The following is a 16,752-nucleotide window of genomic DNA, read 5'->3' on the forward strand; positions in this document are numbered from 1 at the left end:
CCTTTCTGAATATGAGCACAGGACACAGTCCCTCCCCCCTCCCTAGGTGTGGTCAGGCACAGGGACAAAAACTGGACTGTCAGTCAGCCTCACCTTCTCGTTCAGAGCTTCCAGCATAGTCACTTGTTGTTTCTTGGGTACTTAATGCATCATTTGAGTCATGACATGAATATTCTTCCCTTCTGTCCATCTGCTCCTCATTGCTGAGATGCTCTGAGATTCCAGCTTCTGGTAGCATCATCCCTAAATCAAATTAGAAATCCCAAAGATTTTCCCCTTTGTAATAAACCTCTTCTGTTCTTTGGGAAAAACTATTATGCATCCTTCCATTCACCCTATTCTCATTCCTACTACCCTCAATAGTAGATGAATCACTAAATATATTCTGGTATGCTTTGTACTTTTAACATACATTTTCTACTTTTAATGACTTGCTTTTATCTAAAAGAATAAATATTGTTAAAATAGATCCAATCTTTATATCAATGTACTAATACATTTTAAAAGCATAGGCCAGCTTAATTATAAATCCAGATTAAATCACAATATTAATGGCATTTCACAAGGCTATTTATGTTCTTTGGATTTTTCTTACAGTGGTCATTTCCAAGGAAAACCAACATTTAAAAATTAAATAAATTTATTGTAGACCATTTGGTTTAAGAATGGAGAACTTTTCTTGGGCTTAAAAGTTGTTTCTGTCACTTCTCCTCTATTCTGGGAAATAATTGTCTGCTCAGTGGGTGTTTGAGGAGAAAAACTCTAAAAATGTGAGCCCAATCAAATGCCTAGTTGTTGGAGTCAGATACAGGTTATAATAATAGTAAGCAGACAGTAGTTACTTTGTGCCACATATTTTTGTAAGTGCTTCACATAAGTCATTTACTTCTCTCAATAACTTTACTATTATATTTATACATTAACAGATGAGGAAACTAAGCCATGGAGAAATTATTTTCCCAAGTATTAGAGCAAAGATCAGAAGCCAGGACTTGGTGTCTCAGAATCCTTGTTCTTAACTGGTAGAACAGAAAATGTTTGAGTCCTGTACAGGCCAATTCTTACTGGTTTGACCTTGCCAAAGTCACTAAATATGACCAGGCTTCAGTTTCTTCTCCTGAAAAATGGGAATAATAAGATGCCACTTGTGTAGAGATATTTGGGGTATAGTAACTTATGAAGAAATCATAGTATTCAGTATGAATATCTTAGGTTCTAATATAATTATTAACAATAATATAAATGAAATGATGATTGGAAAGCTAGAAACAGTAGTGATGTTTGATACATGAGCATTAATGAGTTGGTCGATATGCCGAGTGGCTGGTGAAACGCAGGTCTGGCCTCTGATGTTATTATTAGTGTTACAAGTCCCCTTCATTCTCTCTCCTCTCCTCTTATTTCCTTTCCCTTCTGCCCTTGTTTTTTTCTACACAGCACCACTCCTTCCATGTTCTCTTCCATGTGTAATTATTACTCACTCTCTTTCTCTCTTTTCTGTTATTATGAGTAACATTACAACAGTGCCTTCTTATGACACGCCAAAGACTTCCTGTCTGAACTTGTCACATGGCACCATCACCCAACCTCTTCCCAGATCCACTGAGTGCCTAACTCACAGTTACTGCTGTCAGTTCACCCTTAACTCAGGCTCACTGAAATGTCCTCTCTTTGGTGTGTTCCATCTGCTTGTTGTGTTATCTGCCTGCCAATACTCTCGGATTCCAAGTCTAGTTGCTTAATTAAAAGCCCACACAAAACACCACTGCTCTGCCTTCTCCGTCTCCTCCTGCCTCCCTCCCCAGGGTCACAGTCACCACTCAGAAGTTTGGTCCTCTGATCACTAATCTCTTTTCCTCTTAGAAGATGAGAACATGAGTTTTAAGGAGGCATAATTACTTCTGTCCTGGAATGAATGAATGTGAGGCTCTTCTTCATCATCATTTTCATAAAAGAAGTCATGAAGCGCTGAGAAGAGGGGGAAAAGACAATTAGAGATCTCAAACAGTGGCCAGTGGCTGCATCTCACAATTACACCATCAAGCACATCTTTGTTCCAGTGGCTCAGTGGAACTATCCAGCCCTCGGGGCTCCCTGGTGTTCAGTAGGTCCCAAATAGCTTCTGACTCAATGTTACTCCTAGAATGCTACAGCCATTCCAGGTCAAGATGCACTTCTCAAGATTTTAGTATGAACAAACAGTGGGAAAGTTGTAAATACTGCTTAACCTTCCTTCAAAATGAGCAGAAAACAGTGAAAGCCAATTTCTAATAAATAATAAATTTTCAAAGTGTTTTATAAACTGCAACTATGAATAGGGAAGAAGAAAGAAGGATTTCTTCAGAAGGTAATGGAATGGTTATAGAGAAATAGGCCTATATTTAGAAGAAGGAGAAGAAGAGAAAGCCTCAACAACTTTTAAGGATAGAGATGGGGAGTTGGTGGAAGAAGGAAGAAAGGAAGGGAGGGAGAAAGGAAGGGAAGAAGGAAGGAAGGAGAGGGAGGAATGGATGGACCTTTGGCTTAATGGTTAAGAAAGATAATCTGATAAGAAAGAAGCAGCAGTGAGGAGGAAATAGCACTTTCCCAGGTAGTATGGGTGGGGAGACATCCAGGAAACAAATAAAACATGCTTTCTGAAAGGCACAAGCAGTAAGTGAATATTATCACAGCTGTACTAATGACCCAGGGAGATGACTACAAAGGCACAGGTAAAGCCCAGGGCACCAGTGGCCTCAGAGCTGTATTTTAAGATGACCCAGCAAGCATAGATGGAGAAGAAAGACTCACAGCCATGAGGAGAAACACCCAGAAAATATAGAAAAATACCATATAAGGACCAAAGACCTGGGGGCTGTGGGGCACCTGCAGTCCCAGCTACCAGGGAGCTGAGGCAGGAGGATCACTTGAGCCCAGAGTTTCAGTGCACCCTGGACAACATAGCTAGATCCTGTCTCTAAAAAATAAAATTAAAAGTAAATAATAATAAAAGTACTGACAAGGGAGCATATCTCCTAGGGGAAATACCCACTGGGGTGGGGAAACTAGAAGGTTTGGAGCACCTACGGGAATAACTGATGCTTTTCCCACCCAAGGACATGTTGACTTCATGTCCAGGTGGGCATGGGGGATAGTTACATGGGTCAGTGGCCTACAGAACAGAAGTAAAGCCCTGAGTGCAGCTATCTCAGTGAGAAGTGAGAGCTTCTTAGCACATGATGAAGGTGAGAAAGGGCCAGAAGGAAAGTGGCAGCTAGAACCACAGCTCCCAGATCCTCAGCTTTGGGCCACTGCCTCACAGCTCCCAGAGGTGGCAGCTTCTTTCCAGGGAATGTGGGCAGCTGCACGAGCTCATGTGATGCCCATCACTGTCCAGCAGTCATGAGCCTGAGTGCCTGGCCCATGGAGAGCTGGAAACTCATATGTGAGATGCAGATGTAGAGCCTGGGGAAGGGGTCTTCAGAGCCCTTGAGATGTGTGCAGAAAAGATAACTCCATTTACTTCGCACCCACCACGTGGAACATCCTGGTTACAAATACGTTTACAACACTGACTTGAAATTTATGCCTAGGAATAGTCAGTGCTCCCTATCCATGGGTTCCAGATCTATAAATTTAACCAATTTCAGAACAAAAATATTGAAAAAAGTTTTTAAATAAAAAATACAAAAAATAATAATAATAGAATTTTAATACAATACAACTACTACATGCATAGCACTTACATTGTATTAGGTATTACAGGTAACCTAAAGATGTTTTGAATTGTACAGGTGGATGTGCTTAGGTTATATGCAAATGCTTTACCATTTTATTTTTATTTCTATTTTTATAAAGACAAATTGTCACCCAGACTGGAGTATAGTCATAGCTCACTATAATCTTGAATGCTGGACTCAAGTGATCATCCTGCCTCAACTTCCTGTATGCCTTTTCATATAAGAGACTTGGGTATCCAGGATTGAGGGTTGAGAAGAGAAGTATCCTGTGACAATCCCCTGCTGATATGGAGGGAGAACTGTACAGTATTTTATTTCCTCTAGTCTTTTCTCTGACTTAGATATATGATAGTATAGAAATGAAATAGTTCACTTTATTTTATTTTATTTTATTTATTTATTTAAGAGAGAGTGTCCCTCTCTGTCACCCTGGGTAGAGTGCCAGGGCACCATCACAGCTCACAGCAACCTCAAACTCTTGGGCTCAAGAGATCTTCTTGCCTCAGCCTCCCAAATAGCTGGGACTACAGGCACCCACCACAACACCCAACACACAACCTCCTGCTAGAAGGATGTTGCTCAGTTCTTGCTCAGGCTGCTCTCAAACTCCTGAGCTCAAGCAATCCTCCTGCCTCAGCCTCCCAGAGTGCTAGGATTACAGACATGAGCCACCGTGCACAGCAAAATAGCTCTTTTTAGATTCAAGGTATGATGTTCACAGATCAATGCATCCCAAACTTCACGCTAACTCTTACTTTTTCCCTGTTTAGAAATCCCATACTTCTTTTTTATTTCCTGAAAAATAAACTTCAAATTCTTCTGTGTAGGGTGTTAGGTTCTCCAAAATCCACTCCAACTTCCCTCTCCAGAATCAGCTTCCAAGACCTCCCTCCACACCCTGCCATTCAACCACATGATTCTAAAAGCCAACCCCACCGGCTCTCAGACTTTGTAGATCTCACATGCTGCTGCTCCTCAGCGTATGGGTATGTTCTGGGCTTTTCCCTGAGTGCCCCACTCTTGAGCTGGAGAAGCACTTTGACTCAGGACTATACCGACTGATAGATTTCCAATACAAAGAAAATCTTTGTGTCTATGAACATGTCTATAACTACCACAGAGGGCTTTGGAAAGGGCACGATTCATATCTTCCCCCCAAAAGTAGAAACTTTAATCCCAGGTTTTACAGCACCAAAATCAGGTCCTGGCTGAGCAACCATTTGTGGAATTACTTGGTTATCATCTGTCCCTCCCACTATACATACATAAGGTCCATGAGGACACAGGTCACATGTGTGGTCTTCACCATTGTATTCCTTCCATGCCTGGTACATGGTAGCCACTCAGTAAAATATTTGTCAAATATTAGTGAAGAGTAAACTGATTATTCAGTGAATGAAATAGACTTGAATCCCCAAAAGATGTTAAGAGGTATAGTTACCTTTTTGGAAGCTTCTGAAAATCTCATTTAAATCAGGATAGGCCTTCAGGTTAACTTTGCTGAACAATGTTTCCAGAAGTGACGGGTCAAATGTTCTCTCCAGTTCACTGAGGACATCGTACATCACTCTTGGCACTGGGATCAGGTTTCTACAAGCTTCTTGAAAGTTCTTTAAAGTATTGAATGGATAATTATGTAGCTATAGATTCACAAGTTATCCAGAATATAAAAGACTTTCTGATAGAACATTTGTTCTCTCATGAAATATTAGAATTTTGCTTATATTTGGCTGACTTTTTAAATGTCCTCCACCACAAAATAGATTCTAATTTTGTGAGCCTGACTCTCTGATATTGCTATACACTTGAACACTTGAAAGGAGAGAATAATTTTATATAATAAATGTGAGAATAATTTTATATAATAAATGTGAGTCAAATGTTGTTTGGGGCTTTGAGAGACTGGCTGAGATGTTTCAGCAACAGGCATAAGCAGTGCCAGGATTGGCCTGGCCCCACAGGCTCCAGGAAACCAGATGACTACCCTCATTGCTCTGAGACAAGAAAGCTTATCCTCAGTATCCTTGGGGGGTCCACTGCTGACATTCACTTGCATACTAGGGCTCCAGAAATGTCCAAAACAGCAAAAAATGAGTTGAAGAGAAAGTAGCAAGCATCTGCTTCCACATGTGTCCTGCAGTGACACAACTTCCCTGTGAATTTCAAAAACCTCAGTCTTCCTTTATAAGGAAACGCTGCCTGGATCACTTATTTGCTTCAATTTTAGCGTCCACTGGTATATTGTATAAATGCACCCTTGCTACTCTACACCTAGCAGCACTCCCATTCCTGCTCCAGTCCCTTCATAGTGCCCGTCCCGTGGTACTACAGAAGAGAGAAGAGGTCTGTGAGCCCAGGAGATTTGAGACATAAAGGATGATCAGTGAAAAGCCAACATGTGTCAAATAAGTGTTCTTATGGAGCTTCTCCTGTCACCTCCTCACTTACAGCATGGTGAAGGTCACCACTCACAGGAGGTCCTTCAGTCTGTTTATTGAGTAAACTAAAAATAAAGTCCTAAGCCCCACACTGACTTAACAGACCCCCTGTGGGCCAAGGGAACCCCAGAAAAACCTTAAAATGGAGTTCCCACCCATGCCAGGAAGTGAAGCCAGATACAACACCTCATATCTCCCCCACCCCCTTTTGGAGTTTAGACACCGCAACTGGCCAGCATTAATTTTAAAATAGGTACCATAAGACTGATAGAAGGAACTCCATGGCCATATGATACCAAATTACAATAGCACCTAAGGCCATGTGAGGCAAAAGATAAGTCACACCTGCGACCCACTAATTTAAGCATATTGTGGCTAGCTCTATCATGAGCAGGCTTTCTTAAATTAAACCATCCCTTTCTACTGACTCCAATCTTTTTACACAGTACTTTACTCTTTTAACTAATTAAAACTTAAAGAATCTCTGAATCCATGGGTAAGCTGTAAGCTACCCTATTCAAGATGCCGCACCTTTGGAGCCAAACCAACCTTCCAGGTTTTGACTTGTGATTTTACCTGCAATTCCTGTCTCCTAAAAATGTACACAACCAAACTGTAACCTGCACACCTCAGACCATTTTCTCAGGACCTTTGAGACTGTGCTTCCCCAGGTCACAGCCCTCATATTTGGCCCAGAATAAAGCTCTCTAAGTTATTTTACAGGGTTTGTGTTTTTCATTAACAGTTGCATCCTGAAGTTCAGCAGAATAAAATGTGGGCCTAGATTACCATCATGAGGAAATTCTCACTTACTTCAAACATTGTCTGAGAGATGAAGGCACGGTCTCGGAGGCTCATGAGGAAAGGAAATGGCTGTGTTATCGCAGTTGCAATCTCCACCTTGTTTTCTCTGAAGTGCTTGAGAAGGAGCTGAGGGAAAATCAGCTCATCTAGGTCCTTGTTGTCTGTGTTCTGGCTGTCTGTGTCCATCCTGCAAAAATAAAACAAGGAAAAAGACATTAAGTTTCTAAGAGTTCTGCGAGCCCAGGAGATTTGAGACATAAAGGATGATCAGTGAAGAGCCAACATGTGTAAAATAAGTGTTCTTATGGAGAGAAGGGAAGAATAAATGGAATTTGTTTACTTTTGGAAAAGTCAAGGGTGGAAGAGAGGAAAACAGCAAGCTTAAAGAAGACCGATACCTAAATGTGAAAAGGTTCACCCTGTTCCAATCAAACTATTGAAAAGAGATCTTAGCCTGAACTCTCTAGGGAAAATACTGAGTTAAAAAATGTTAAAATTGGCTGGGCATTGTAGTTCATGCCTGAAATCCCAGGACTTTGGGAGGACAGAGTGTGGGGCTACTGCTTGAAGCCAAGAGTTCAAGGCCATCCTGGCAAACATAATGAGGAGTTTGAGGTTGCAGTGAACTATGATCACACCAAATGTATTCCAGCCTGGGTGACTGAGTGAGCTCCTTCTCTAAAATAGAATCTTTTTAAATGTTAAAATCTCTACAGAAATTAATACTATTACTTGGAGAGTTTTATCAGATAAGACTATCATGGAAATTGGTGAATTCTGAGTAAGGCAGATTGCCTTCCATAATGGGGATGGGTATCATCCAATCATTGGAAAGCCTGAGTTGAAAGGAAAGACCAGCAGCTTAAGGAGGAGAGAATTCCCTAGCAGACTGCCTCCAAACTGCAACTGTACCCCAGCCCTCTCCGGTCTCCCGCCTGCTGGCCCACACCATAGATTTGGCACTTGCCAGCCTCCATAACTGAGTAAGCCAGTTCCTTATAACAAATATTTTTCCACATACATGTACACATTCTACTAATTCTGTTTCTCTGAAGAACTCTGGCTAGTACAATTTTTTTAAGTCACAGAGAAAGAAATGAAAACATTGACCAATACATTACACAACTGAGCACTAAACTGCAAGTCTTCTTACTTAAAAAAAGAGAAGAAATTTTGGGAAGATTTAAAGAGGTATACCTCACCCATGATAAACTTCAGAGGAATGGGATTCTGGATCATAAAATGGTGTTCCAAGTTTCTCATCTGGCAAGGTTTGAATTAAGAACAGTCACAAGGATATCACTCTCTTTCTCCAATCCAAAATGGAGACTTGTGCACATTTTCAAAAGCAGGACACATTGCTCTGTGTCTAAACTTGCCTGCAGAGGTGATATGTAGAGGCCTCTGAATTTCAGACATTAAGTACAACCCTAGGAAAAGTCACAAAGGTTTGTAATACTGTTTCTTACTTGATGAAGTGTGCCCTGTGCTAATAAGGCCTTCACAAATTTCTCCGACTTACAGGGTTTTTTATTCTACTATAAGGGGGTCATTGAGACTCCCATCCCCCAAACATGCATTAGGATAGACCAAAATCTCATTTAGCCATTGAATTCCTTAAAAATAAAAAAAAAAAAAAAGACTTCTGGTTAAAGATAGTTGATTGAAGAGAAGTATTTTTCTCCTACTAGAGTATTCCCTAAAATGAAAGTAAAAGAATTAAAGTCATAATGACAAAGAGAAAGGAATTAGATGAGCAATTTAGACTAAAATCAGAAGACAAAGTTGTCAGAGCAGCTCTAACTGCTTTTGCAAGTGGAAGATACTCCCAGAGGTCAGGAAAGGATCCAGGGTGTCTGGCAAACTTCTGGGAAGGTATTAATGGCGGGAAGGAAATACAAAGACAAAAACCAAGGGATTGTTCAGAAGGTCAAATACAAAACAATCTTTTGTCTGACACAGAACATCTTCATTCAGGTAAGAGATTGGAGATGTTTTAAGAAAAATGGAAATGACTGAGAGAAAAGGCCTTCACCTTCAGCATTTGGGATTCCCTCAGAGAAGTTCAGAGTTTGCAACCCCATCTCATTAAATGAAGTTCCAAGTTAGCTTGTCAGCTCCACATGCATAAGTATGAAGAAACTACAACAGGCCATAGGAATTTCTGGAAACCTACAACATGAAGGAGCAGGATCAAGATGAGCAAAGGGAAAAACCTTATAGAGATAGGGCAGGGAACAGAAGAGAATTTCTAAAAAGCAATTACTATCATATGGATACAAAAACATATGATGGTTCAAAATGCCATGCAGAAAAGAAACAACCAGAAAATAAGACAAAGGGCCTGCAAATTACAAAAGATAGCTGAAAGTATTTTAAGTTAACTAAATGGCTATAAAATTAAAAATAGAAACAAAAACAAAGGCCATATGATCCTCGTAATAGATGCATAAAAAGCATTCAATAAAATTCAGCATCGTTTTCTAATTAGAACACTTAAGAATGTAAGTGCAGGATCTGCTTCTAACACCATTTGTCAGGGCCCAGGGCTGGCCAGGTCTCGGGCCGGCTTAGGTAGGTTCTGGACATAAAGTACTAAGCTACCTTGCTCAGGAACAGTTTCTCTTAGTTGCCTGAGTGCTATTTACTTTAGCTGGAGAGAGAGGGAGTATATTAGAGAGAGTAAAACAGACTTCTTAGCATAGATAGATCTTAGTCTTCGGCAGAGCTTGGTAATCTTCAGCAGAGAGACGCCGTGCTGGTGTTCTGCAGGCAGAAGAGGAGACAGAGTCAGAGTAAGTGTGTCCATGATAGAACGCACATGCTTTTTGACAGCCTTCTCCTCCAGCCTAATATAAGGCTGAGCTTGTGCCTCTCACCACCACAGGTATAGAGACTGCCAATTCACCAATGCTCTCATCTCACAAGCTCTCTCATGCTAGTTAGAACCAAATCTCTCTCCACACCCTTTTCACCAAGGTGTTCCATTACAGATATTTCCTATAACTCTTACTCCTCGTAGCCATAGGCTATTCGGGCTGCTACATGTAGGCATAGGTGGAACATTTCTTAAAGTGATCAAAGCCATCTATGACAAACCCACAGCTAATATTATACTGAATGGAGTAAAACTGAAAGCTTTTCCACTTAGAACTGGAACCAGACAAGGTTGTCCTTTATCACTACTAGTATTCAACATAGTGCTGGAAGTTCCAGAAAAAAACCAGATAGCCAAGACAATTCCTAGTAATAAAAACAAAGCTGGGGACATCACCCTACCAGACTTTCAGTTATACTACAAGGCCATAGTGAGGAAAACACCATGGTATTAGACCAAAAATAGAGACATTGACGTTTGGAACTAAATAGAAAATCATGAGATGAAACTAACATCTTACAGCCACCCAATCTTTGATATACCAAACAAGAAAATACACCGAGGAAGAGAATCCTTATTCAATAAATAAGGATGTTTAGAAGAACTGGATAGCCACATGAAAAAGACTGAAACTAGACCCATACCTTTCTCTACTCACAAAAATTGATTCAAGCTGGATAAAAGATTTAACTCTAAGGTATGAAACAATAAAAATCCTCAAAGAAAATGTGGAGAAAACACTTGAAGATACTGGCCTGGGGAAAGATTTTTATGGAAAAGACTTCAATGGCAATTGCAACAACAAAAATAAACAAATGGGATGTAATTAAACTGAAAAGCTTCAGTAAAGCTAAGAAAACAATAACCAAAGGAAACAGACAACCTTCTGAATGGGAAAAGAGAGGGAGGGGAGGGGAAAGGGGAGGGTGGGTAGAGGGAGGGTGATTGGCAGGAGCACGCCTATGGTTCATCCTATAAGGGTACATGTGAATCTCTCTAAATGTAGAATATAAATGTCTTAAGACAATAACTAAGAAAAAGACATGAAGGCTATGTTAACCAGTTGGATGAAAGTACTTCAAATTGTATAGAGAAACAGTACACTGTACCCCATGATAGTATTAATGTACACTGTTATGATTTAATAAAGAAAAAAAAGAATGGGAAAAGATATGTGCCCATTATGAATTGGACAAAAGCTTGATAACTAGGATCTACATAGAACTCAAATTAGTCAACAAAAAAAGGTCCAAACAATCTCATATATCACTGGATAAGAGACATGAATAGAATCTTCTCTAAAGAAGACAGATGGATGGCTAACAAATATACAAAAAAAATGCTAATACAAATCAAAACTACCCTGAGATATCATCTAACCCCAGTGAGAATCAAAAAGTCTCAAAGCTGCAGATGCTGGCATGGATGTGGAGAGAAGGGGACACTTGTACACTGCTGGTGGGACTACGAATTAATACAACCTTTTTGGAAGGAAGTATTTAGAATCTTCAAAGAAGTCAAATTAGACCTCCCATTTGATCCTGCCGTCCCCCACTAGGCATCTTCCAAGAAGAAAAAAAAATCTTTTTATCATAAGGACATTTGCACTAGACTGTTTATTGCAGCTCAATTTACAATCACCGAAATGTGGAAACAATCTAAATGCTCACCAACCCAGGAACAGATCAACAAGCTGTAGTATATATATACCATGGAATACTATTCAGCCATTAAAAAAGATGGCGACTTTACATCTTTTATATTAACCTGGATAGAGGTGGAATACCTTCTTCTTAGTAAAGCAACATAAGAATGGAGAAGCAAGAATCCAATGTACTCAATTTTAATATGAAGACAGTAGATGAGCTAATGCAATGGGGTGATAGAAGAAAAGGTAGTGGGGACAGGGGAGGAAGGAAAGAGATGGGGAGTCACGGTGTATGGCACATCTCTTGGAAGTGGGACACAATTACAAGGGGGACTTTATCTAATAAATGCAATCAGTGTAACCCAATTCTTTGTACCTTCAATGAATCCCAAACAAGAAAAATAAGAAAAATTCAGGAAATCAATGAAAAAGTTACCAAAGAACTAGACAACATAAGAAAGGATATCATGCAACTTAAAGAAATCAAAGAATCACTTAGAGAATTTCAAAACACAGCAGAATGCTTCAACAACAGACTAAACCAAGGAGAGTAAAGAATCTCAGAGTATGAAGATAAGCTCTCAAGATGTCCCTGTTGTTAAAAGAGTCAGAGAAAAATATAAAAATCTGAGCAGTCACTGAAAGAAAGATGGGACAATGTGAAATGAACTAACATTTGAATTATAGGTGAGGGAAAAGAAGAAAGAGATAAAAACACAGAAAACCTATTCAATGAAATATTAAGAAAAATTTCCTGGGTATCACCAGAGATTCATACATACAGATACAAAATTGTCACTGAACACCGGAAATAATCATAGCAAATAAGACATCTCCAAGACACATAGTAAATAACCTGGTCAAAGACAAGAAAAAGGAGAAAATTCTACAAGGTGCAAGATGAAAGTAACCAGCTCGGTGCCTGTAGCTCAAGAGGCTAAGGCACCAGCCACATACACCAGAGCTGGCAGGTTCAGACCTGCCAAAACAATGACAACTATAACCAAAAAATAGCCAGATGTTGTGGTGGGTGCTGGTAGTCCCAGCTACTTGGGAGGCTGAGGCAAGAGAATTGCTTAAGCCCAGGAGTTGGAGCTTGCTATGAGCTCTGATGCCACAGCACTCTACCCAGGGTGACAGCTTGAGGCTCTGTCTCAAAAAAAAAAAAAGAAAGTAACAAATAACCAACAAAGGACAGTACATCAGGCTGACTACAGACTTCTCAGCAGAAACCTTACAAGCCAGAAAGAATTAGGGGCCCCACCTTTAATTATTTTAAGTTGAACTACTGCTTGTTTTCAGGATAGAATTTTCTATCCTCAAAAACTAAGTTTCACAATTAATGAATAAGTTAAGTCTTTCCAGAAAAGCAAACACTGAGAGAATTTGCCATAACCAGAGCTGGCCTGCAGGAAATGCTCAGAATAGCATTATGTATGACTCAGCACAATAGATATCCCCCAGTGCAAAATCACCCAACACCTCCAATCACAACTCTTATAAAACAATAGCACAAGAGGGAAAACAGATCTACTGAACAGATTAACATCCCAAATATCAATTCTATCACTTAAATTTAAAAGTCTGAAAGTTCCTCTGAAAAGACACAGGCTGAGTGAATAGACAAAAAAACAAAATCCAAATATCTTCTATCTCCAGGAAACACAGCTAAACCACATGACACATACAGTCTCAATGTGAAAAGACAGAAAAAATCAAAAGAGAAGAGATGTCACCATTCTTATATCAGATAAAACTGACTTTAAGCCAACAAAGGTAAAGAAAGACAAAGATGGTCATTATATAATGATAAAGAGAATAATTCAACAAGAAGATATAATAATTATAAAATACAGAGGGTACCCAAAAATGTATACACATTTAAGAAAGAAAAAACTATATTAAAATTTTAATACTCAATATATAGCAATAACAAAAAATGAATAGAAGTTGTGTTGAGTATCTCTTATAATTATAGGAGTCAAAAAGGTGACTGGAGTATTACAAATTTAATGCATTTTTTTCCTTTCTTAAAACATGTATACATTTTGGGGCACCTTCTGTATATGTACTTAACACAGGAGCTCCCAGATACATAAAACAAATTCTATTAGACCTAAGCAAAGAAATAAGTAGCACCATCAATAATTACCAGGGATCTCAACACTGCACAATCAGAGCTTGAAACATCATCAAAGCAGAAAATATATAAAGCAACAGTGGACTTAAACTAGACTCTAAATCAAATGGACCTAATAAGCATTTATAAAACATTCTACTCCAAAACAACGAAATACACTTTCTTCTCTGCAGCACATAGGGGGCATTCTTCATATCTTAGGCCATAAAACAGATCTTAACAAATTCAAAACTAAAAATCATCCTATGTATCTTCCCAGACCACAGCAAAATAAAATCAGAAATCCATAATAAGAGTAGCAGTCAAACATACGCAAAGTCATTGAAATTAAAATAAACTGCTGCTGAACAATTATTAGGTCAAGAATGAAAATAAGGAGGCAGAGGCAAGATGGCGGACTGCAGCCAGCTTTTTGCAGAGGCTCCTGTCCAGAATGAGATTTAAAGGACAGAAGTTAAGCAAGGGAGCTGATGGTTTGGAGTGGAGCCAAGAGAGAAGATTGAAGAACGTACTTCAACCTTGCAAAGGTGAGCTGCAACCCCAAAAATACAATCAAAAGGTACAAAATCCACCACCAAGTGGACGGGAGTTCCCCCACCCCCACAAGAAGGGCTCGAAGTTTACTCCATACAAACAAGCAAGCAAAGTTCAAACATCCTCCCACTCTATCCCACGAGAGAGACACCCTAAAAACTGGACCTCCTACCCCTGCTGGCATGCCATGGCACTCTCTTGCCAGGCATAAAACTGTAAAACTGTATAAAATTGCAACTCTGAACTCTGAGGATTCCCCACCACCACTTGAAGGTCTGGAGGTGTGGCACCCATGGAGTCCAGATTCTTGGGCATTTCCTTTAGAGGAGTGGAGAGGGAAGGGGCTGGTGCTGCCCTGTGCTGACTCTGTGGCATGGCAGCAAGGAGAAGAGCATTGGCTTGGAGGAGGCCATGCAGGAGCTGTAGTATCCTGAGCTACAGGAGATGCTCACATCCCTGATGCCAATCCAGATAGGCACGCCTTGTCTCTCTGGGCAACCAGAGGATCCGGACAGCAGCCACTGGTGGAATGGAGTTGGGAACTTTTGTAGGTAAAGACACCATTAGCACCTAGCCCTCAGGGGAATATAGATTGACACCTGAGTGTAAACTCTAATTTCTTGCTGCCAGGGCTGAGTTTCTTATCAACTCTAGCAGCCTCTGACTTGCAGAGGAATTTAACTGGGACAGAAGGTGCGGGCCTAGAACTGAGTGAACTTCCCCAGCCTAATTTAAACATGCAAGGCAGATTTCCAGGTGACTCTGGCAGTCATAAACCCCAGGAGCAGTTGCTTACTGGAGTGAACAGGGTCACAGCCCTGTGGGATTACCAGTGACTGAGTGCAAGGTGGGGAAGGAGGTAGCAACCTTCCCAGACTAATTCATTTGCTGGGTGGGTCCCTTTGCCCCCATGGAGCACTGGAGCAAGTTAAATCTGAGCTGCAAGCAGACCCCTCTTATCTAGCTGCTGGAGACATTTGAACTCTCCCATCTGTGACTGGTGCTGACTGGGACAGCTGATTCAAACCCGTTGAATTGGGTAAATCACCCAAGGACTATCCAAGGTGGCACCCTGGGTGTATGGTTGAGAGAAGGTTTGATTTTCCTTGCCCAATTGTTCTTTATGGGGGGCAGAGTGACTTAATTGCTGGTATTTCTCCACAGCAGAGACTTAAACCAAGAGTACCTGGTTCACTAGGGTAGGACAGAAACTAGCTGAAAATAAGACAGAGCCACTTAGCCCCACCACACCAAGCAGGTCCCCAGTCTCTCAGGCCATAACACCATACAGGTCCTTGACAAACCTCCAGGGGAAAAGCCAAATGGGGTAAAATAATCATGGGACAGAATCAGCGGGAAAGCTCTGGTAATATGAGTAACCAGAGTAGATCAACCCACCAAAGAAAGGATGTGGTTGGCAATATGAATAACCAGAGTAGGACAACCTCCCCCTAGAAAGGATGTGGCTGGTAATATGAATAACCAGAGTAGGTCAACGCCCACAAGAAAGGATGTGGCAGATGAAACTGAAGGTCCCCTTTATAAACAGATAGCAAAGATGTCAGAAATCGAATTCAGAATTTGAATTGCAAATAAGATTAATAGAATAGAGGCAAAGATAGAATTAGAAATTTAAGGAGCATTCCAAAATTTCACTCAAGAATTCAAAGACAAAACCACCAAAGATTTTGAAACATTGAGGCAAGAGTATGCAGCCCTCAAAGATCTGAAAAATATGATAGAATCCCTTGGTAACAGAATGCAGTAGGCAGAAGAAAGGATCTCAGATGTAAAAGACAAAGCTTCTGAACGTACCTAAGCATCCAAAGAGAATCAGAAATGGAAAGCAAAAATGGATTATTTTCTCAGAGAGCTCTGGAATAATTCAAAGAAAACTAATATTCTCCTTATAGGAATCCCTGAAGGTGACGAAGTTGCTTCACAAAACACCGAGGCTCTTCTTTATGAAATTATGAAAGAAAACTTTCCAGATATGCTAAGAGATTCTGAAATTCAGATAGCAGACAGCTTGAGAACCTCAGCACAACTCAACCTGAATAAGACAGCCCCAGACACATTATAATTAACTTCACTAAAGTTAATATGAAAGAGAACATCTTAAAAGCAGCGAGACATAAGAAAACCATAACTTATAAGAGGAAGAATATTAGAATGACTGCAGATCTCTCTGCTGAAAACTTTCAGGCCAGAAGAGGGTGGTCATCAACATTTAATCTCCTAAAACAAAATAACTTCCAACCCAGGAGCCTGTATCCAGCTAAACTGAGTTTCATCTATGATGGAGAAATTAAATACTTTAATGACATTCATATGTTGAAGAACATTTACCATAACTAAACTGGCTCTCCAGGATATTCTCAGACCTATCCTCCATAATGACCAGCGCAATCCTCCACACAAAAGTAAAGTAACTCAGAAACTATTGATCAAATTCCAACCTCCACAGTGGCAAAAGGATTAAAAATGTCTACTGGACTTTCGAACAACTCAATACCTAAAATTTTACAAGGCTTATCAATAATTTCAATCAACGTGAATGGCTTAAATTGTCCTCTAAAAGGCACAGATTG

General features: G+C 40.1%; 1 protein-coding gene across 1 annotated transcript in view; it reads right to left on the minus strand.

Moving 5' to 3' along the window:
• The window catches only part of LOC100962440 (nuclear body protein SP140), a 103,754-nt gene that overhangs the window by 56,203 nt on the left and 30,799 nt on the right, over positions 1–16,752 (minus strand). Inside the window, exons 2-5 of the mRNA XM_023510366.1 lie at positions 6,971–7,148; positions 5,161–5,329; positions 1,900–1,968; positions 94–243 (exon numbers count right to left, since the gene is read on the minus strand). Coding sequence (XP_023366134.1) covers positions 94–243; positions 1,900–1,968; positions 5,161–5,329; positions 6,971–7,148 — 566 coding nt within the window. The remainder of the gene's footprint in view (positions 1–93; positions 244–1,899; positions 1,969–5,160; positions 5,330–6,970; positions 7,149–16,752) is intronic.

Source organism: Otolemur garnettii, unplaced genomic scaffold (assembly GCF_000181295.1).
Source record: "Otolemur garnettii isolate 467f Iridium unplaced genomic scaffold, OtoGar3 scaffold00013, whole genome shotgun sequence".
Classification (NCBI taxonomy): domain Eukaryota; kingdom Metazoa; phylum Chordata; class Mammalia; order Primates; family Galagidae; genus Otolemur; species Otolemur garnettii.